The 22,976-nt window shown below is 43.7% G+C and overlaps 1 protein-coding gene across 8 annotated transcripts in view; it reads right to left on the reverse strand.

Moving 5' to 3' along the window:
* The window catches only part of MAP2K3 (mitogen-activated protein kinase kinase 3), a 315,923-nt gene that overhangs the window by 45,374 nt on the left and 247,573 nt on the right, over window positions 1–22,976 (reverse strand). For all 8 annotated transcript variants that reach the window (XM_085628897.1, XM_085628895.1, XM_085628901.1 and 5 more), the window contains 2 exons: window positions 17,742–17,858; window positions 347–398 (listed from right to left, as the gene is read on the reverse strand). In XM_085628897.1, the coding sequence (XP_085485023.1) occupies window positions 347–398; window positions 17,742–17,858 (169 nt within the window). The remainder of the gene's footprint in view (window positions 1–346; window positions 399–17,741; window positions 17,859–22,976) is intronic.

Consider the following 22,976-nt stretch of genomic DNA (forward strand, 5'->3'; position numbering starts at 1 on the left):
TTTGTTGGGTCTTGCGTGCCAAATGATGCCACATTACTTAAATGAGAGGACATTATCCACAATACCACTGCACACCAATACAGGCACGTGAGATTCTGAAGTTATTGCAGTAGTGTGGAACTGAATGTGGCGGCTTTATGCACACACTGTCCGGCAGTTCCTGTGACATGAGCGGTTCAAATGCATTGTTGCATCTCTTCCACACTCTATGGTTTTGCTGAATGAACACTGGTTATGGGGAGGAGCGTAAGCAAATCTACAGTGTCAGCTTCTGACCTAGACATTGGTCCACACATGTCCGCCATTTAAATAAAATGTTCAAATGCACGCCAGGGGCGTCACTTACCTCTGTGTATCACTGATAATTTACTGTGCAAGTGCTCCAGTGCTTTGACAATCTGGGAGGAAGGAGATAAACAAGCCAGTTAAACACTTCTACAAACCGAAGGGGAATAAAAATGACAATTAACTTTAGAGATAAAAAAACAAGCTACACACCTGTACACTGTGGTTCTACAGTATTGATATCTTTCATAGGTTTACACGCTTGAATCAGACTAGTAAGCAGTGCCAAGGTAAAAAGGAGGTGGGTATGGCAAACCACTCCATAGTGAAATGCAACCATGATACAGAGCCTAGCTACCAACAAAATAGACCTTACATGCCTCAATTTATACATAAAGCATTAAAAACATTATATAACCTATTATGTAGGGTGAAAATAAGGTTTCTGTACCTTACTGAAAGAGTTGACGTAACACTGCCTGTCCAACTGCGGCATCCGCTTTTCATGAAGAATCCAGACAATAGTGTCTTGTGAAGGTGTGGACCCTAGGCCACGTCGCTGCCCTGCAAATGGCAGGTAAAGAAACTCCCGCAAACAGGGCTGTAGTTGCAACTACTTTTCTCAGAGTGCACTTCAAACTCTGCAGTCAATGGCTTTCCTGCTTTGTTGTAGCAAAAGGTAATGGCTGTAGTAACCCAACAAGCTATACTGCTCTGTGATAAAGTGTGACCTTTTCTAAGCGGAGCAAATTAAATCAGAAGCTGGGCTGATTTTCTATAAGCCCTTGATCTGTCTATACAGAATTTTAAACATTGTTTGATATCCAGAGAATGTGGAGCTCTTTCAGCTGTGGACAAAGGATTTTTAAAGAAAGCGGTCAACACAACTTGCTCATTCAGGTTAAAAGAATTTGTACCTTTCGAAATGAATTTAGGATTAGTTCCCAACAGCACTCTATCATCCTTGAATTGTAAGTACGGTTCATTAATTGTAGTCTTGAATCTCACTCATCCTCCTAGCAGAGGAGAGTGCCAACGTAAGTGCCACCTTCCGCAAAACATGGTTCAAACAGACTTCTCATGAGGTGAGACTCAACTGTATTTAGCTGCTAGGTCACTGGAGGATTTTTTAAAGGAAGATCAACTCTAAACAAGCCTCTCATGAGCTACTTTATTAGTCTGTTGGAACATAACCAGGCTTCCTCGGTCTCCAAAATCTGGAAATAGTTGCCAGATGAACATTTATGGAGGAATGCGCTAGACCTTATTTTGCCAGGTGGAGTAAATACGATATTATCTGCACTAGAGAGGATGTAAGGGGATGCACATTTTTACTGACACACCAAAAACAAAATCTGCTCCATTTTGCATCATAACATTTTCTTGTGGCATCCTCACGAGAATGCTGAAGAATTGACTTGCAATCCTCTGGCATGTTCAGTGATCCAAATTCACTGTCGTGATGAGTCAAGCTGAACGAGTGCATTTGTGGGTGAACAATCTGACCTTTGTTTAAGGACAGAGCAATCTCAGTCGGCTTGAACTGAATGAGCGAACACTCTGATAAGAGAAGACTCTGTGGACCAGTATTGCCAATGCCATGCTGGAGCTATCAGAATGAGGCGAAATGGCTCTTGCTTGATTTTTCAAAGAACTTTTGGAATCATAGGTAAAGGAGGGAAGGCGTTGGCAAACATTCCTGTCCAGGTTATTAGAAATGCATTTCCCCAAGACACTTTTTCTGAGGGAACTTGCTTGCAAACATTTTGCATTTCTTGTTTTGAAGAGTTTTCCTCTGTTTGAAAATCTGCAGTAACATCTGCTGGTTCATTTCCCATTTGTAACACTGCTCAGAGAATCTGCTCATTAGTTGTCCACTCCAGGGATGTGCTCCACTTGCATTGAAATGTTGTTGGCAAGTAACCATTTCCATATTTGCTAGGCTTGAGAGCACAGTATCTTCGATTTCTTTCTTCTTTGTTTGGCAAGATAGAACATGGTCATGGTATTCTCTGTCCTCACCAAGACAGATACATTGTGAATCCTTTAAAGGAAGGATTGGAGGCCTAGGAAAATAGCCTTCAACTTTAGAAGATTGATGTGCATTTTTGTCTGTAGAGAGGACCATTTTCCCTGAATTTCCAGATCTTAAATATGAGTATCCCGAACTTCCAAGGAAGCGTTCGTGGTCATTATGAAATAGGGATATATGGTTATGAATGACAGGCCCTTCTTTCTCCACAGACATTGCTAGCCTGATGGTTGGGGTGATATTGACCATGACTTCGGACATACCCTGGATTTGTACCCATTATGCGTCCAATTGTTCTTGCAACAGCCTTGCGTGCAGAATTAATGGAATGCAAGAAGACATTATTCTAAACACTGACCTGAACGTTGGAACACAATTGGACTTTTTTCTTTATAGGGAAGCTGTTATTTCCATGATGTGTTGAATTCATACCATAGTTGGAGAGGCTTTGGAGACCTTTGTATCCAGAATTGATGCCAGTAAAACCAAAGATCTGGATGGTGTTAGGGATGGCTTTCCTCGGTTTAACTTTAAACCTAAATATTTGAATAGCCAAGATAAACGAAGGTAGACTTTCTTGCCAAGTGTAATGTGAGCCCTTTGAATGAGCCAGTCGTCCAGGTCTTACGATGATTGTAGAATTTGGAGAGGTGGTTTCTCGTATATTGTCGATCGGAGGGGACTCATGCCTGGAAATTGTCACTGATGTCTAGATGCATCTTAGGCTGTTACCGTCGCAGGAAGACCCCTATGAACCAGCTGCCGTGAATTTTTGCCTGCACCTCCTGGCAAAAGGACGTCGTCTTTAACCATCCTTGCCTGCATAGCTCAGCTGCATCTGCCATTTGTCTGAAAGCAGGTGTAGATAAATCCATATCGTTGTCAAAGATTTCAGAGAATGCTCATTCACCTTTGTGTATTATTTCTCTACCTTCCTTCTTATTGTCTTGTAAAAAGTCTATGAAAGCCAATACGTCCGACTACATCTGTCTATTATATCATGGGTAGCATATAAAAGGCCTAATAGATGTCGCTGGCATAGCTGAAAAACCTTTGCAGATGTTAACCAGCCATCTTCCTTCTTTGCCTGGTTGTACTGAACATGGGGTGGAAGGGTTCCTGCACCACCTTTGGGCTGCCTGCATAAACACTGAATCAGGACGAGGATGACCGATCAGACAGGTAAGCGAATTTTAAAGTGCTTTATACTTCTTTTCAACTCAAGGAATGACCGCTGTAATAGAAGCTGGAGTTTATGAACTTCAGGCCTTCCTTCAAAATATAATCCACAATGGGGATGGATTGAATTGATTTTCTTGTTGAATCTTTGAAATCGTAAAAAACATTTCTTGTTTTACTGGCAGGGGTAAGTCAAAACGCTTGGAAGCCCAATCCAAGAATTCATGAAAACCTCTTATGTCCTCTGGAGGAGCTAGCCAGTGACGGTGAAGCAGACGAAGGAGCGATATAGTCATCTCACTCCTGATCGGAGCCTGCTGGATCCTGAAGAAGTTCCCCTTCCTCTAGCTGTCCTTCCACATCATTTTCCATGAAGACATCCAAAATAGTGATCAGTGGTAAAATACACCTTTCTTGTTGAGATTGCAGGTCTATAGGGATGTTAAGAACAGACACTGTACTGGGTGTACCAGAGCACCCCTAAGAATGTGGCACTGGAGCATTCGCTTCTGGAAATCTCTTAGAATAGTCATTCAGCATATGGTGTTAGGTCTGTTACCAAGGAATTTAGGAACTGAAATTGTGTAATGACGCGAGTCATTGTGTTCCCCATACAGCTCATCATAACGGTAGTGTTTCTGGAAAGAGTTGTAGCATTGAGGTGCTGGCTGTTGTCCGTCTTGAAAACATTAACCTCCTTCCAAATATGTGGATTTCTCTTTACTAGGTGCGTCGTCTTCTGTGTCTGGACATTTTACATTAAGTTGTGTGAGACGTAAGGGGGGAGAGGATACACTTGCTTGGAGAGGTTTGATTCGGGTGCTGGGTCACTGGAACCCTTTCCACTGAGATAGATACAGTATCCTTCTGAGTCGAAGGGCTTGTCGACAATGGTGCGACAACGAACAAGGGGTCTGTTTCCTACAAACTAGCTTCAGAAGGGATGTTGGTCTCATCGCTGGAGACTTAAAAATTCCCCTCAATGGGGTGGTTTCTTTGTCGAAGAAAGTCATCATCGATTTTGTGGTCGTCGGGGTTGTCGATATCCCAGTTAACTGGCAAGATAGGTGATTTTTGCCTTTGAGTAAGTTTCCGGCGACACGGTGGTCGTAGAGGAAATGATTGTAGACGATGAATCCGTCAACAAGATTCAGTCCTTGTGAGATTTTTACTTTTTAGGAACTTTGTCATGCGAGGTTCAGCCCTCATTTTTCCATTTTCTTCCTGCTGGGAAATACCCCTCATCTTCAGAGGCAGACTCAAAATTAGTCTTCTTGTTTTTGAGCCAAAGGAGTAGTCCGGCCTCACATTCTTTCAAAGTCTAAGCAGAAAAAGTTCTGCAATGCTTACTAGCTTTGGATTTTTGATAAGGATGCAAGCAATAAAGGTACTCCTTGAGGGGATTTTCAGAAAATAGCCTTGGCTTTCCACATGACATACAGTGCCTAAAAAGCCGCTTTTTAGATCCCTCGGATATGATGTTTTAGTGAAACAATTCCACAATTGTTCCTCGGAGTTGTTTGAAGGCTCAACTGCCTCACTTCTGAGGAAAAGCAGGAGATCAAAATGTGACTGAAGCACAGGTACTGAGCAGAGCTCAGGGAGACTCCCTCACACATGACATGCAGTAGAAATCGGAGGTGTGGTAGCGCTGCAGAGGAAGATTCCTTCGAAGTCTGGGCTCTACATGGTTGAAGTTTGCTTCTAATATAACAATGCAAATTGGTTACCAATGTCACTCGGCTTCTCTATGGTTTGCAATGCTTAAGCATAGCACTGCTTATTATTATCATTACCGTGAACTCCCACCATGACAACAGGAAAGTTTCAGGCATGTGAATCTATGAAAGATTCAATACTGGAGAATCTCGTGTTCATTTAAAATGTGGAGCAAGTACACTCTTTGGAGTACGTATCAAAACCACTTTGTGAGGCCCTTTCTTAGTCCGATTTTAAAATAATAACGAACACCAGATATTTTTTTCACCCCAGCATAACCTGTAAACAAGCCGTATTTAGAGGTGGTAGAGTTCACGGAGTTGTACTCTGCGGAATACCACGGAGTTACTTAAAAACTGTGATATTCTGTGGAGTAGTGCCGACCGTAACCCTCAATGGCTGAACCTGCAGAGCATTGGCAAAGTGGAAACAATGGTTTTACCAAAGCTTATTTTTCCCACCAGCTGCTGGAAATTGTTTTTACAAGATAAGAAACTGTTTTCACACACCTTGAATAAATATGGTGTAGGGCATTGCATTCCCTTTCTCAACTTGGAAAAACACTAACTCTACTTTCTGTAGGAGCAGCTGTGTGTTCCAGCCCAGGGAAGCAAATGTTTTGGGAATCCGGACTGCATTCTATAATGTATGACACTGTCATGGACGTCCGCACAACTTTTTCGTCATCCACTCTCAGACATGATGTGTGCCAGGTAGGGCACAAAAAACACTGGGGTGCAGGAGGAGCCATGGGGTGCAGGAAGCAGGCCGCATAGGTTCCCTTACACCATAGGGTTGCTGTGACACAGCCATCTCTTTTGTGGCCTTTGGTAGATATCACACCTTCTAGCAGTAAGCAAAGAAAAAAAGCAGAGCTGCAGGCAGGAGTGGCTCCTGGCCATCGGTAAAAAAGCACAGACATGAAAAGGGTTGAGAAACCCAATGCAAAAGCTTAATGGAAGGATTAAGCTGCCATTGTCCGATTAGCAATTTCTAATCTGTTTTTATGTCACCACTACTGAATACACCACGTTATTCATACACACATGATCAAGGCAGTGAAGGCACTATAATTGAATTATAAAATAAAACCATGTAGAATCTGTGTTTGGTGTTAATGTGCACAAACGACAATTAAAATATATGAAAAATGTATTTATTTTGGAACTGTATTAACTTAAATAAACCAAATTAAATGTATTAAACTTACATAAAATAACTGTTCTCATCCAAATTGGAAAATAAAACAAACTTAACCTGGTTACCTTGCAGGTTTGGAACTGCAAACATCTACCCTCTTGCTGAAATTTAAGTCACATTTTTCAATGAGTAGTTTTATACAGTTTTTGTTCACTGGTAATGATGATCTCAAAAAAGGAACTGTAAACGTGTGTAGTCTTGTGCAAATTTGTCAATTACTTTTACAATCAGCTGTTTGTTTTTATGAATTATTGCTCGATTTATGCTCATCGTGCACAAACCCGATAAGCGATCATTTGCCATTGTCGACCTCAACCAGGTGTTCACCCTTCTCATTGTGCTGAAAGACCCTTTCCACTGTGCAAGTGGTCACTGGTAATGTGAGAGCAATGGGAATGGACAACTGGACTGATGGAAATAAATCTGTGTGGTTTAGCAAATCCAGAATTTCATTGTCAAACTGCTCATCCTTTGTTGACCAGATCTGAAACCATGAGACTGCTTCAGCTTCCAGGTTTTCAATGTCGTAAATTTCTCTGATGTTTGCAATATGGCATTTGTATTGCTCAAGTGTAATTTTTGACATGCGTTTTAGGTAAAGTGAGAACAGACTCAAATATATATTGTCGTCATTGCCACACCGACTTTCTAATGATGCGATGATAGAGTCGGTGTATGGCACATAGATATACTGGCGATAGTATTCTTCCACAAAAGAGTAACCAAAATTAGAACAAAATACTTGCCGGACACACTGTCTAGGAACATAAAGTTCGAAGTTTAATTTTTCTGCCATTGCTTGAACGTTTGTAAAAATGCCCTTAAATTGCTCTTCCGTGATCACAGACAAAAAGCAGAACACAGTCAGAAGGTCTTGCACATGATTTCACACCTTGAGGAGATCAGGCTGAACAGCTTGGAGAGCCTGGCTTACAGTTTCCAAACCTGATGAGTAATCTGAAATTATGGACAAGCAAAACAGAAAGCTCACTGTGCTGGAGGAACATTGCAATTGATACACATCCGGACGTCTTTTCCCTGATGATGTAGTGACCAGTAAGCTTAACTGCTTAAAAATCTCTTCAAAGTGTGAGCTGAAAATTTGAATGTGCTTGTATTTTACTGTCCATCGGGTTTCACTCAGCAATGGCACATTGGAAATAGGAGATCTTCTTTTTGGACTCTTACGGAATAACTTGGATGATGGCTTTCACTGTGTCAATAGAATTCAGTATATCAGGAACAGCATTCAGGTCATTAACAACCAAATAAAGTTCATGTGCAGCACAGTGAGCAAAAGCAGCTTTAGGATATTTGCTCTTTATTATGGCTTGAACGCCACCCTCCATTCCTGCCATTGTAGAGAGCCAATCAAATCCTTGACCATAGAGTTTTTCTAACTTTAATCTAAATTTAGAACATGTATCCATAATCATATTTGCATTTGAGATGGTATCCATTTCTTTTAAGGTTGCAAATACAAGGAATTCTTCTCCGACAGCTATGGTGCGACTTGTGTCTACAAAACATACTCCAAGAGACATCTGTTCTTTTCCGGATATGTCAGCACTTTCATCAGCAATGATTGAAAAAAAATCTATTTGACATATTGACTAAGGATAGTAGATCTTCTCTTAATGTTTCTTCACTTAATGTAATTCATGTTCAACCCGAACTGATGTAAAACATGCCATTAACTGGTGCATTTTCCAGATGATTCTTTAGGATCACATCTCCGGTTTTAATGCGAAATTGGTACAGACTTTGCACATTTCAGCTGCACTTTTTTCCCCCCATGAAAAGCTATGTCATGTGTGCCACAAAATAAGATAGAGGGCAAAATTGGAAATAACTTTTTCTTATTCTTTTCAATCTTCCTTTTCACAGCGCTGTCTATTTGGCAAAAAATACTTGTTTCCAGTTTCTTTCTGATCACCAAAAAGTGAGTTGCATCCACTTGTGCCTTTTTTCTGTGTGCTTTCTCCTGCTTTTGCCCTGTTTACTGCTTTCTTCCTCTCCATTTTTTACTGCTTTTGCACAGATTTTTACCTTCCTCTCCCCCTGTTTTTTTTTTCCCTTTCCCCGTTTTGCTACAACTAAGCCCAACAAAAATGCCTCAGGCTCCAAACTATGACATACAGCTGCCACTGCTGCCAGGAGGTTTAGGTGCAGTAGGTTGGTAGGGGCAAAAAACCGACTATGAGCCAGAGCGTGAAGTGAAACGTGGACCTATGCTGCAGCACTGCACACGACACATACCCTGCTTCTCTGAACTCTCTCCGTCTTTTTCTGTTTTTTTAGAGCCTTTGCAGCTGCAGTGCGCACTTGCTGGTGGAGGTCTGACCATGATTAGTCCAACGCACGTCGTCACAGTTAGGCAAGGTGGGCAGGCAGTTATCATTGGTAGCGCTCAGCTACCAATGACAGTGCTGCCTGCAATGGCGCCTAATGTGGACTGCGGGAGGTCGGACTGTCATTGGTAGCTGAGCACTACGCTACTGAGAGACAAGTCTCACTGACAGCATAGCGATCTCCTACCAATGACAGTGAGGCTATGGCTACGGTGCGGTGTCCTTTTTTTTTTTCCCCCCAACAATGGCACCCATGCCGCCCGTAACTAGAGCCTAGTCACGGGCAGCGCGGCCATCATTGTAACGTTACACTAAAGTAGACTAGTGCAGAATTAACACTACGGCGGGCCAGACGATGGCTGTAGTGTTACTGCACTGTCTCTCCACCACTGCCCAGAGTGATCCACCACTGCCCCTCCTGCGGACGCCCATGGAGACTGCATTTTAAAATGCTCCAGATTAGAAATCGTACCACTGATAATGCAAGGAGGGTTGAACCAGCATTGCAAACAGTTATAACTATCTTCTCCAGCAGTGCCGGGATTCAAACTAGGACAAAGTGACGAGTCTTAGAGGAGGAAAGTAAGACTTGGTAACTCACCCGAGTGCCCCCTCTCGTAGGCTCCTGCTCCAGTGATACCTTGCCTCCCCCCAAAGATGTGCTTACTTGCAGCTTTATCCCCAGAGGTAGGCTGCCGTGATGTCAGCTGGGACTTTTGAAAAACACCTGGGCAGACCAAGAGGCTCTTATGCTCCTTGAGGGCATCGGATTGCTGCTAAATGCCCCACATGTCAGTCAGAGCAGTGCTCCCCAACACTGCAACTCCCCTCAGTGTGCGGCAGCTGGATGCCGGGCTGTCTCCTGCAGCCCTCTCGCAGTCCAAAAAATGCAGGTTATTGAAAGGACATGCAGGGCTGTGCTCACGTGACGCTTCCTCCCTCCCCTCCACCCTCCAAAGTCCACGTCCCAGGGGGTAAAGCGAGATAAAAGACTAAACGCTTTTGGATTCCAGCGATGCTTCTCTGTTGCCACTCTGTCACGGAACCGTTAAAGTTAAAAGTGGCCCCCAGAGACGAGCTTTTGTTGATGACCGGTGCAATCTTTTGACTTTACTGCCTCCCACTTCGCCCTGCATTGCTTTGGTCACCACACTACACTTGGCTGTGTCTACCCTCCGATGGCCTCAAGGAGCACACAAGCAACCCAGTCTGTCCTAGCGCTTTTCGGATGTTCCCGCGGACATGATTGCCCCCAGGGAAAAGGCTGCACTAGCAACGCTAGAATGGTCCCTAGGGGTCGTGGCGGAGTGAGCCGTAGCTTTGTAAACCCAATAATGCCCAGGCTAACCTAACCATGGTAACTTGAGAACGGGCAGTCGTTCCACCCTGTTCACAATCAAACTGATGACCGGGATGCATGCCAGGGAAAAAGGCGCAGAATACTCCGTACCGGGGCTCGGTCAATTATTAGTGCTGTCTTATTATGCGTTATAGAGCAGTAGTACCAGAGCTGTATACAGGACTAATAGCATTGAATGCAGGTAATTGTACGAGTATCTGAAGAGTGTGAACCTCACTGAATGCAATGAGGTGCGCACAATGCACATGTGCCTTTTAACGTATTCGGGATCATTTACAACTTTTAGAAGTTTTCACACATGATCAACTCATTTACTCGGTGCTTGGTATACATGTACATCAAAATCATGTAATAAAGTGGTATTATTTAGGTGTGGGTGCCTGTAAACTCCGCTATGCAGTGGCCTGCTGAGTTTTTGCTAAACTTTGCGTTTCAGGCGAAGCTTGGAGTGGGAAAACTCGCTGGTGGAGTGGAATTTACTGCCCACAACTTGTCACATTCAAGAGGGGGTGCGGAAAAATGTACCGTACATACAGCACAAAAAAGGCTGAAAAGAGTGATGTGGTGAAAATTCGAATGTGGTTTGCCATTTACAAGCATGTTATATGGCTGTCGCTTCATTCCATGCTGGCAGGGCACCACTGTTTCAAGTAAGTAGTAGAAGCTAAAACCTTTGTGGGAAAAGGTGAAAATCTGTACAAATGAGTACACTTATCTGTGGCGGGGAAGTGGGATAGGTCGGGAAAAGCTAAGAAATACACTGAAGTAACAGTGACACCCCACATTAAAAGGGAGGCTACACATACACAATGCTTTGCAGTAGTAAAACTCCAAAATAAAAAAGCAAACATATTTTCACCAGTGTAACATAGTCACTGTTGCCTCCATTGCGTAACTCTGTTTTTTGTACTTAAAATAGAGCTATATACTTTAAGGACTGAGGAATTAAATTGTGCTTTGTGTGCATTCCCAGAGAACCATCTTCTGGCCAGGCAGTCATGCGCATTTTTAAAAGTGTGAAAGCACAGACACAGTCTCTTGTTGGCCCTTTCAGGTGACACATGTAAGAAATTCATTTAAATCCTATTAAAAACCTTGGATTTGAAACCACACAGGTAGGAACAGTATGTTGTCGATTTTAAGAGCTGCTACAAAGTAATAATGTTTAGCACCGTTTACAAGAACCTTAAAGTTTAGTACCCCAAATCTGAAATGAAATGTTGTCACTCATTTTAAATGTTAACACTTGTGCATTCTGACAGTTTTCAAAAACAATGTGCCTCGTATAACGTGGCATTTGTGATAATGCATCTTTATAGTCCTATTCAAGAGAAGAGAAATATTGTTCAGGGAAATTTCCTTCTAACCTCCGGTTGTTGCAAAGCACGGAGGGGTGGGGGGAGAAATTATGAGGAATCGTGGACAGTCATAAAGAATATTGGCAGAAGAGTAGCAGATGAGTCTATTTAAATGAAGACATGGGCACGGAATTTCATATGGGACGACAATAATTTGTTTGAAGGCCGGGTAGAAACTGAACTTGAAAGTGCACACCAAAGAAAGTATCTGGGGGTGCATACAGCCAACGTCGAGTAACATCACATTATATGTTCTAGCAATATGAAAAACTGTATAATCAAATGAAAACGATGTTTAAAGACAGGCTGACAGGAAAACGCGACTTTGAGAAGAATCTCGACCCTTAGGGTTGTTCTTGAGAGGGCTCAGTAGCCATTTATATTCATATAAATTTGGTACTACTGAGAGTTAGGAGGGATCTGTTCAACAACAGAACAATCACTTTATATAGTGCTTAGTTAAATAAGTTTGCTCATTTCGTATGCACATCAAATAATAGACTTTCCATTAATCAGGGTCTTGTAAAGTGCGGCTACTTTTCCACCCATTAATGCTCAAAAGAAAGTGTTTCGGCCACTGCCAATCCAGGTCTTAGTAAAACACTTAGGTCCCAATTAGGATGTTGGTTGGTAAGCCTCGAACCGCTCATCGGAGGCTTACCGACCGACGTCCTTGGTTTGAATTCCGACCGCCATATTACGACTATGGCGGTCAGAATTCAAACCGGCCAGTCAATCCGGCTTGCTTCTGACGGGCTCAAGGAGCCCATCGGCAAGTCGGAGGCCGCACATAATCCCTTTAGAACGGCATTAATGCAGTTATGATTATGATGTAGGTTTCCAACAGGCTTTCCATGTCGGGCTTTCCGGCATGGGAAGCCTGTTGGTAAGCGACTTAGGGGGCCCCTAGCAGGGTCCCTCCGTGGCCTCCAGTTGGGGGCCAGGAGGGCACCTATGGTGTTCCCCCCCCCCCCCCTTGAATCCCTACATGAGGTGCCTGCCACTCGGTGCAGGGATTCACAGAAACCTCAATTTCTCTAAGGGAGCCTGTGCTGCAGCCGGTTTCCAACGGCATCAGGAGCTCCCATAGAGAAATGGGAGCTTGCGACAGCACCATGTGCAGTCGCATTGTAACAGGGGGTGCGGAACCGCCGACCTATGATCGGTCGGTTCTCTCATTGAGATGTGTTGGGCGGACGCAAGTCCACCCAACATCGTAATGGGACCCTTAACGTAAAATGGTTCAACGCAGGAGCTTCTAGATTCCCTTCGATATCTTCATCAAGTGAGTACCACAGCCAAGAGATACATTTTGCCAAGCAACTTTTTAACATCACTTTATAACAATTAAAAGCGCTTCAGGCAAAATCAGTGCATGTACAAAATGGAAGACCAGGTTAGATCAATCCTGTTCTAAATCTTGCAACCCTAGGAGGGATGTACGTCGTTACAACGCACACTTTTACAACGCATGCACTTACAACGCATTTTTTACAACGCAAAATCCACTACAACACATTCCATTACAACGCATGACACTACAACGCATTTTTAAAAACTACCTTTACAACGCATTCCATTACCTCGCATACTACCTTTACAACGCATAATATTAAATTGCATTTAAGGTAAGTATTAGATAGTATAGGGTTAAGTATTACTATTCTAACTCCAGGGGGTGCAACAGTAGGGTAATTGTTGGATAGCATAGGGGTAAAAATTACTATTCTAACTCCAGGGGGTGCAACAGTAGGGTAAGTGTTGGATAGTATAGGGGTACAAATTACTATTCTAACTCCAGGGGGTGCAACAGTAGGGTAAGTGTTGGATAGTATAGGGGTAAAAATTACTATTCTAACTCCAGGGGGTGCAACAGTAGGGTAAGTGTTGGATAGTATTGGGGTAAACATTACTATTCTAACTCCAGGGGGTGCAACAGTAGGGAAAGTGTTGGATAGTATAGGGGTAAAAATTACTATTCTAACTCCAGGGGGTGCAACAGTAGGGAAAGTGTTGGATAGTATAGGGGTAAAAATTACTATTCTAACTCCAGGGGGTGCAACAGTAGGGTAAGTGTTGGATAGTGTAGTGTAATATTATGCGTTGTAATGGTATGCGTTGTAAAGGTAGTATGCGATGTAATGGAATGCGTTGTAAAGGTAGTTTTTAAAAATGCGTTGTAGTGTCATGCGTTGTAATGGAATGCGTTGTAGTGGATTTTGCGTTGTAAAAAAATGCGTTTTAAGTGTAGTGCGTTGTAAAAGTTGCGTTGTAAAGGTTGTTCCCCCCCTAGGAGGCATGCTTAGTAACCTTCCAACAGGTATCCACAAAGTGATGTCCTCTGTTCACCTGAGCCCACACCAGATGACAGTCTGGATTCCAGCATAGGAGATGAAATTCGAAGTACTTTAGTCCAGACATGTCTTTGGGCTTCTTTTAAAGGGGTGACTCAGGTTGGAGATGCTTCGACTGCAGATACTCATTTCTTTTTTCCTTTATGTTCATTTAGTTGCCTTGAGACTACAGGTGGAGTCAGGACTCTTGAGTACAGTATAGAATGAGAAATCTTAAGAATTATTTCTGCACTCTGCCTTCCTAAATGGTTTCTAGGAGTTTCAGGAGTCCATTATAGAGTATATCTCGATCAGGCTAGTATAGAAAAAGCAAGATCTGGAGGGAGGAAAGAAGTGTGAACATCAAGAAGGAAACTACCCATTGAACAAGTAGGCCCAACCCCCTGAATATAGGATGGTTCAGTGAAAAGGAATCATCTGCCACCAAGGCAGGATTTGTCTCAACAAGTTTAAGATGTACAAGCCTGTATGTGTCATTCATTAATATAAAATATTTTACTATCAGGGAAGCATTGAAAGGAAATGCTGTGAGCACAGCTAGCACTATTGAGAGTGTACAACCAAATGTTCACATTGGCAAACTTTGACTAATTGAAGCTCCTTATAATGCTCCCTCATTACATGCAGAAGCATAAAAGCAAAATTGAAGATTGTTCAATTTCAGATAAAAACTTCACCACGAAATGAAAATAACAAGCATTGAAAATGCAACAGGTCTCGCCTTTGATTAAGTTGAAGCCATTTGCTTTGCTAATGGTATTGTATAGCAAAGCAAATGGCTTTAACTTAATGAAAGGCGAGACCTATTGCATTTTAATGCTGGTTTCACTTGATCCTACTACCAAAATTTCTGTCGACGTTCTTGTAGTCCAAGCCTGGGCTTGAGCTTACGTTAGTTTTTGTTGAAACAGATCTCTGCGGATCAGTGATTTGTTCTGCGTACAATTTTGTGTGTACCCAGGGTCTTACTCTGCTGCCAGCACAACTGCCACCCCCAGCTCAGGGAGGCCTCTACACACACTCACAGCAAGGGTTATTAGTGGTCGTATGTAGGGGTCTGAGAGGAACCATGCAGGGGGTTCGGATTCCAAACCCAACCTAACAAAATGTCTCTATCGCCCTAGAGCTCAAGTGGATTAGATTTTGAAGCAGTGAAAGTGTAGGGACTAATGGATCCACAGAGATACTCGGTAAACCCCTGCTTTGGATCCCAGCACAGCCAAACGTACCTGCACATGCAAACATTCATACTATCAACTCAAGTGAGAGGCGGGGGCATATAGAAGAGAGGGAGCTCACGCCTGTGCTAAATATATAGAACGCTGCTGCATTTTTCTCCTGCTAAAACCCCCTTTTTAGCATCCTTTGCTCCAAATGCAACCAGTGGTGCTCACAGATGCAGCAGCTTCACTTCACCTTAGCTTCACCCACACCTGCCAACATATAAATGAAGCCCCATGCCGTGTAATCGTTGCCAGGTGCATATGGACTTGCATTTTGATTGGTTATAGGCGCTCCAGCGGTTGTAGGGCTGCGTGAGAAACCTTTGCAAGTTGCGGCTGCCTCATTGGTTTGTAATGGGTTAATGACCTCGTCCGTGTGCAAGTTGTCACCTGCAGTGATCATCTAGAAGGCAGGTCAAAGGCAGCGACAGCGCGTAGAAAGTGATCAAGGCGCTAGATAGCTATGATCGTGGCACAGTGGAGCCCCATGCCTGCTGCCCTGTATCTGATGCCTGCACGAATGACAGCTGCTCCCCTAGTGCAGGTCTAGAAGATTTGAATGAACAGATGTGTTCATGAGTGCATTGTGTGCACGTTGATGTCAGCCTGGGAACTTCAAGTTTCAGAGGCCTGTGAAAGCTGTGTGTCCACCTGTGCGAGCGCTTCTGCGCGCCCTCGCTGACTTCCAGAGCCTTGGCTTTAGCTCAGCACAATCCATGCAGCCATTAATCCGTTCGTGGCAGATGCTGTAAACATGTGCGAGGCCCAGCGACTTCTGGGAGTGTGGGGGGCAAGCACTGTTGATTTGAAAGGCCATCGCGGGGCCAGACCTGCATGGGGGGTCCTCTGCAGAAGCCTTCTTGAAAGTGAAGCTATGTGATAAGCATGCTGTTTTTGTGTAACCGAGACACATGAGAAAAGGACTGAATTCGGTTGCAGCTGGGTATTTGTTCTGAACAGCTGCTAAATCGCCAATGTTGGGCTAGCTATCAGTCATACTCAGTATGTGCAGAGCCCCAGAGCAGAGCTCTCGTGTTTCTTCGGGAGAGGGCATGCATGGACGCTGCAGGAACGGCCTGTGCGAGCTGCGGCTTCCTGTGTTTGTTTACTTGCAGTGTTTTCTCAATCAGAACCTGAATCCAATGTATCCTGGCTGTTGGTTTATGCTCTAGGAGGACTCTTTCTGTTATTGTCTTTGGGATGGCTTCTTTTGCTTTCCGTTCGTTTTCGCACTGTTAATGTCCTCTTGCTCTCATATGTAATTTTTTATTTATCTCTAGCATGTGGAAACAGTGCCAGCACGTGGTTAGGATTGGAACTGGTGCAAAACTTCATTTTGTTATTTTATTTGAGGTTTATTTTTGATTTCAACAGATTTCATCAAGCTTTGTATCAAAAAGGGTACTTCGACGAGTCAGATACACATTGGAGGATACACTCAAGGAGAGAGTGTTGATCCGGTAACGTACTGCACAGCCGATGAACACATTTCAGGCACAGAAATGATTTACAAAGAGAAGTACACATCAAAATAAGAAATAAAATCGGACAGAAGGGCGGGGGGGATAAGGGAGTGAGCGATGCTCTGATAAGCAAGTCTGCCAGGGTCCTGCCTCATGACAAAAGGTGCTTTGCATTTGAAGAGCGAGAGGTTAAAAATAAAAAGACAGCAAAAGTGAAAGCAGGGGTGCGCGCCGGCAAACATGCGCGCGCAGCAGTGCCAAAATTAAAGTAATCACGCTCCAGATGGAGCCTCGGGCGCTGAAAGCTGGCAGCTGTGCACGTTCACGCTCGCGTGAACGAAAGCTTTAGGCCAGCAAAAGCCGGTGGGTAGCACTTTGAAAACCCACTTACTAAATGTCTCGCCTGAGACAGCGCATGCGCTGGCTCAGGCGAGACGTAAAAAACGATTTCCTTAACCTTAGTAAAATAAATTTTATGCATGCAAATATCTTAAACATTAATAATGGAGAATAAGTGTGAAATCATTTTGGGCATATAAAGACAAATTAGAGGCCCAATTCTAAAAGACACAAAGTGTACCCCCAGCAATATTGGTGCAATTTACAAGGTTCAGAAATTCAGACCTAGTACAGCATAGTTCAACACTAGCATGTTCATTTGAGATTATTCAGGGACAGGCTCAAGTGAGGCTAGTGTCACTCAAGTATATTATGAGGTTCTAGAGAGAATGCCAAGAAGCTGTGAACTAGAAAAGTGAGGTGGAAGTGAATTGAGACACCAAAGTCCAGTGACCAAGGTCAATTGGAGTTGGATTGGGATAGAACCCATACAGGACTACATTATTTACGCTGGGTCTCCAAGGCATTAACATGCTGTAATTTAAAACACAGATTGGGAGATGTGGAGCAGATCCATAAAAACCATAAAAGCTAAAAGCCTTAAAGAAATATAAGGTGGACAACTTCACACCAGCAAACAGGCAATAGAGATGAGAATTGTGGCACAGTTTCAAAGCGGCCTGGAGAACAGAAAATTACACAGAGGGATGACACATGTACGCAATGTCAGGATTCAGGGGCACAGCATAAACTTGTGCACAAATCTTAAAACTCTCAAAGCTCTAAAACAGGCAACACTGAAGATCCAACCGATGACCAGAGGATTTAGGAGAAATAGGCAATGGTCAGGAGTTGTGAAATGTGTCATGATAACTTACAGCTACTGCAATCTTCCCCAGGATATCTTCGGGTATTGTTCGACCTTTTTCAATCACCTTCTTGTAGAACTTGTCAAGGGAGGTGTCCATCAACTCCATGCAGATCCAAACATCACCCTAGAGATATGTGGAGGAAAGTAATCAACCTATGGCAGACGAGATAGATTGCATTTCCAATCAAGAGGCAGCCTCTTTCTACTTGGAAACTCCTGCACACACTAACACAAAACCACAATTTCAGCAAACACAGTCTGGGTTCCTGAAAAGAAAATGCTTAGTTTTCTACTTAATACTTTCATTGTCTTAATCCAAGTTTGAAACTAAATTAAAATAGGTACCTGTTCTGCTGTACATTTTTGGGTGGATGCATACCCTTCTCTAAAACAAACTATAAGCTTTCCAGACCTCAGTGTAAGAGGATGTATATATTTGCAAATAAGCAGATAATCTACAGGACACTGGCAAAGCGCATCAAAAATGTCTCACTTTAAAAGATGGATTATTGGTAACTTGAAAACTAAAATGAATGTGAAAAGTTAAAATGAACCAATCATTGCTTAATCTTTAACTTACTGATCCCTATTTAAAACTGGGTTACAAAACCCAGGCAATTAATGGTCCAAGAACAGTGCCATTGCATATTTTTGTTGAACACTTAATCACTTTTCATTATAAGGAAAGTGTGCTTGATGGGAACTCAGGGTATGCCCTTTCCCCATAATACAGATTTTTGAAATAAAACTTCAGTAGGGGCAGAGATTGTGTAAACCCTATAATGAATAAATTACATTAGTCCGATATTCAGGTGCTGGTAGTAAATAAACTCAAGCGTAACCTTGGAGTTGGGGGTGGTGTGGTGTGTGGGGGCACCCAAAGCCACATCACTGCAAATGCCTCAGGTATATTTATTATTACGAAGCTCCTGGGAAGCATCTCCCAACACGTTGAGGATTAATGTGGAAAAATACGAATTCGAAAACATGGGAAAATATGCACATGTAAACCGAGTCTGCTTTCTTGGAGAGATAAATATGCAGACCTCCCAAGGAACAATTCGGGTATAAACATCTAAGACCCAGTAAAATTCTATTTCAAGGAAAGGCTTACAATCCTTATAAACCACAGTAGATATCAAATATACAATGCAACTGAAGCTTTGTTATTATAATCAAAATGAACAGTGTCGGATTGGCTAATGACCTAGTGCCTAGAACACAAGTCTTTTACAGTGTGCCTGTTTCAGCATTTATGTCCTGAATAATTACATCCACCACTAAAGCACGTGACATTAATATTCAATGTTATATTGCCTTCTGATGCATATATTTTCTATACTTGCTATGGTATTAAAAAAGTATCAAAAGGACTGTCTACCTAGCCAAATATTCAAATGCTATCCACTGTCAGCGGTCTAAATTAATGCAAAAGGGGAAGTCAAGAATATATTTGCATTTATTTTAGACAAACAAGACCTATAAACAGTAGTATCACTGTAGCACAGAGTTCAAAGTATATGGTTTGGACTATAATATATCCTATCATTTTACAGAGTGTTTTTTTTATTTTTTTTTTAAAGGTAGCAGATTGGCAAATATGAAACAGGAGAATTAGATCTAGTAGATTTTATTTTGTCTGTGGAACAAGAGTGAGGAAGGCGGCGATAACAAGGGTGGAAAGGTTTAAGATGACAAATAGGAACCGGGCAGCACAAGGCCACTGCCCCTCTAGGCAGGAATACAAGCAACTTCAGACCAATTTTCAGCCTTACTGAGCTTTATCAGTGAGGTGCAGCTGGGATCTTATGGTACTGAGACAGATATTACTAGGCGTGGGTTCTGTGATGGCCAAGCCATGGGATCCACGTTGCATCCTAAGAACTCAAACTGGTTTAGAGTTGGTTATGTCACAGTTCAGAAGGTAGGTGGCTTGACAGTTTCTATTGGAGCATGACCAAGACTGATTTGCATATGGTTGCTCCCCGACAACATTTGAACTGGCACAGTGGGCAAAAATAAAATGGACAGAAATGCAGTCCTGAGTGATTGCCAGTGTGAAATTTCTGAAAGCAGTCTAATCATATTTCATGGTTTTATTTTCCACTTTACTCCTCCACTCCCTTCAAGTTATTGCTGCCAGCCTCTTCACCCATAAACTCACGTTTCACCTTCCCTATGGCCACCTGAGGTGCTCCCATCCACCCAGTCTTCTCCCAGGAGTACCAATTGGAAGCAGCTGCCTGTTGTGTGAAGAAGAGGATCGGCAATGAGAGATGGATGACAGCTCAGTAACCGAAGGTAACTAATTATAAAAAAAATTTAAAAAGAACTGTCGTGTTGGAGTGGGTGAGTGTTGTGTCTGTATGCATGCCAGTGTTTGTAGGAGTGTTGTTCACACTGTCCATCATGGTACAATTGCTGGCCGTGACACCATGGTAGTAATTCTTGGCAACTAGCGTGCATCCACTAGATGATGCCCTTCGCCCACTACAGATAGAATACCGGCCCTCACTTCATGATAGCAATTCTTGGCAACTTGTGGACATTTGTTAGAGGATTAGAGGATTCCTACTGCCCACACCTGGTAAAATCCTGGTACAAAGAAGGTGCTCGCTTAATGGTGGTATTTCTTGTCAAGCTGTGGGCTACCAGTTTATGATGCTCACCATGGTTAAAATGCTGGCACTCACCTTATAGCACTAAGTATTGGCAACTTATAGACCTCTTTGGGATGATGTTCACTGTCCAAATTTGTAAAATCTGGCCCTAGCCCAATGGTGGCAATTCTTGGCAACCTTCAGACACCTATGGTATGAAGTCCACTGATCACATCATGCAACATCCTGGCCCTCGCATAATAGTGGCATTTCTTTTGGCCAAATGTGACCATCCATGGTAATTCTCACTCATGGTAAAATTCCGGCACTTAAAATATGGTAGTATTTTGGGCAACTTGTGGGCAATCCAAGGGGTATTCCAAGATGGCCGCGCTAACGTCAGGCACCACCCAAGCAGTGAATATCTTCTACTATTGGGCTCAATCACAGCTGAAGTTTACAAGAGCATAGAAAATGAACTGTGTGTACCCCCTATGGCCATTCAGGTCCTGATTTTAGAAACTTCAGGAGTGCATTCAGCTGTGATAGGCGACTAGATCTGAGGTCTGGAAGAGGCCTACAAATGGTGGCACACCTCAGTGCCAGTAACCTGCGGATGAGAACACTGTGCCCGTCACGAACGGTAGGAAGACCAGAGGACAATTGGCTGGTGCCAAGTAAATCTCACACGGATACAGAAGGTCATTAACTAATCCTCCAAGGGAAAAGGAAGATTAAGGGAATCTAAAGAAATCCTTAGCTGGATCTCTAATATTACAGCCACATCAATCTCCTGCGCAAATCACACTGACTTTGCCAGATGTAGCTGTATAGTAGAGGTCATAGCCGTTACCACCAGGGAGACTACTGGGTCGTGTGTTACAAGTAGTGTGAGAGGCAATCTGAGAACTTCAAGCACACCACTAACTCTGGTCTGGGCCATGGTGATGGAGCAAGGACTCGTAGTAGGGGGGTCACAGCGACAGCGGCACGGTAGGCGAGCGGACACACGGAGGGAGCAAAGGACTACGGCTCTCAGCTACCTAGCTGACACCGCCCCCTCCAGCCTGCACTTCCGCGCCCGGAGGCGCTAAAAACAAACGGCTCCCTCGGTGGAGCGGGTGTCACAGCGACAGCGGCACGGTAGGCGAGCGGACACACGGAGGGAGCAAAGGACTACGGCTCCCAGCTACCTAGCTGACACCGCCCCCTCCAGCCTGCACTTCCGCGCCCGGAGGCGCTAAAAACAAACGGCTCCCTCGGTGGAGCGGGGGTCACAGCGACAGCGGCACGGTAGGCGAGCGGACACACGGAGGGAGCAAAGGACTACGGTTCCCAGCTACCTAGCTGACACCGCCCCCTCCAGCCTGCACTTCCGCACCCGGAGGCGCTAAAAACAAACGGCTCCCTCGGTGGAGCGGGGGTCACAGCGACAGCGGCACGGTAGGCGAGCGGACACACGGAGGGAGCAAAGGACTACGGCTCCCAGCTACCTAGCTGACACCGCCCCCTCCAGCCTGCACTTCCGCGCCCGGAGGCGCTAAAAACAAACGGCTTCCTCCGCGTCGCGGGACGCGCGCGGGCGGCGCCGGGCTAAGCCTGGGCAAAGGGCGGGCCCTCTGTGGCCCTCAGAGGACCGATTGAGGCCGGGACGGGCCACGTCACTAACGTGTAAGACTATCTAAGTAATCACACGGTGTGGGCGACCTGCCTATCCCTTGGTCTATCGTTTGTGTTGTATTGGTTTTAACCTGTTCATTTTTGGCTATTGGGTATCATCACATGTGTTGGTGCTGCCATATTGTACGATAGTTTAATTCAAGTTTTAGGAACTCCCAGGGGCTTGTCTATTATGGCCAAAGCTTTAGCAAGCAGTAAATCCTTGACTACGTCAACATTAGATAACTACTTAGTAAAAGTAGTCACCAAAATTAATAGCGATAGGCGCAAATCCTTAGGCCAGGGTTCAAATTCAACGACTACTAGCCCGCTCTTAAATAACAGTTACAATATCCTCTCCCCCATCTCATGCTATGAACTGTTCAGATGAGAATAATGATTTGGTAACCTTGGGCGATCAACTCCCTATTGAACAAGAATCACCTGAAGTAAATAGGGATTTAGTTATTGATGTCAATGAGGCCCTAGAAGACTCCCCGGACCTGTCTACCCAGAGAGTGCTAAGATCTCGTAAACGCACTCAATTGAAACAGGGTTGTGCACGAAGCACTCACAAAAAGACGGGTTCTGCTTCATCAAATCGGGTTACTAAGGACTTAGCCACTCCAAATAACCCCACAGCCAAGATAGATTCTCATCAATTTGATTCCCTGGTAGGTCTTTTAGAGACAAAAATTCTGCAAATTGTTGAACCCTTAGTAACTAAGATTGACGAACTATCTGCTGAGATTGAAGGCTTACGCAATCTTTTGGCACTTAACAATAATTCCTCTGGGAAAATGTGCAGAGTAGCTGAGGGTCTGTCTGTATCTGCCGATACCTCTAAGTCCTTAAAGGTAACCCCAAACTGTGCAGATCCACTGGTTGTTGAACCCACGAAAAATGTGAACAACATTTTACCCCCCGAAAGTTGTTCAAGTAGTAATAATGCAATGGCAAGCACGCATACAGGAGGAGTAAAA

The sequence above is a fragment of the Triturus cristatus genome, chromosome 10, assembly GCF_964204655.1.
Source record: "Triturus cristatus chromosome 10, aTriCri1.1, whole genome shotgun sequence".
NCBI classification, from domain to species: domain Eukaryota; kingdom Metazoa; phylum Chordata; class Amphibia; order Caudata; family Salamandridae; genus Triturus; species Triturus cristatus.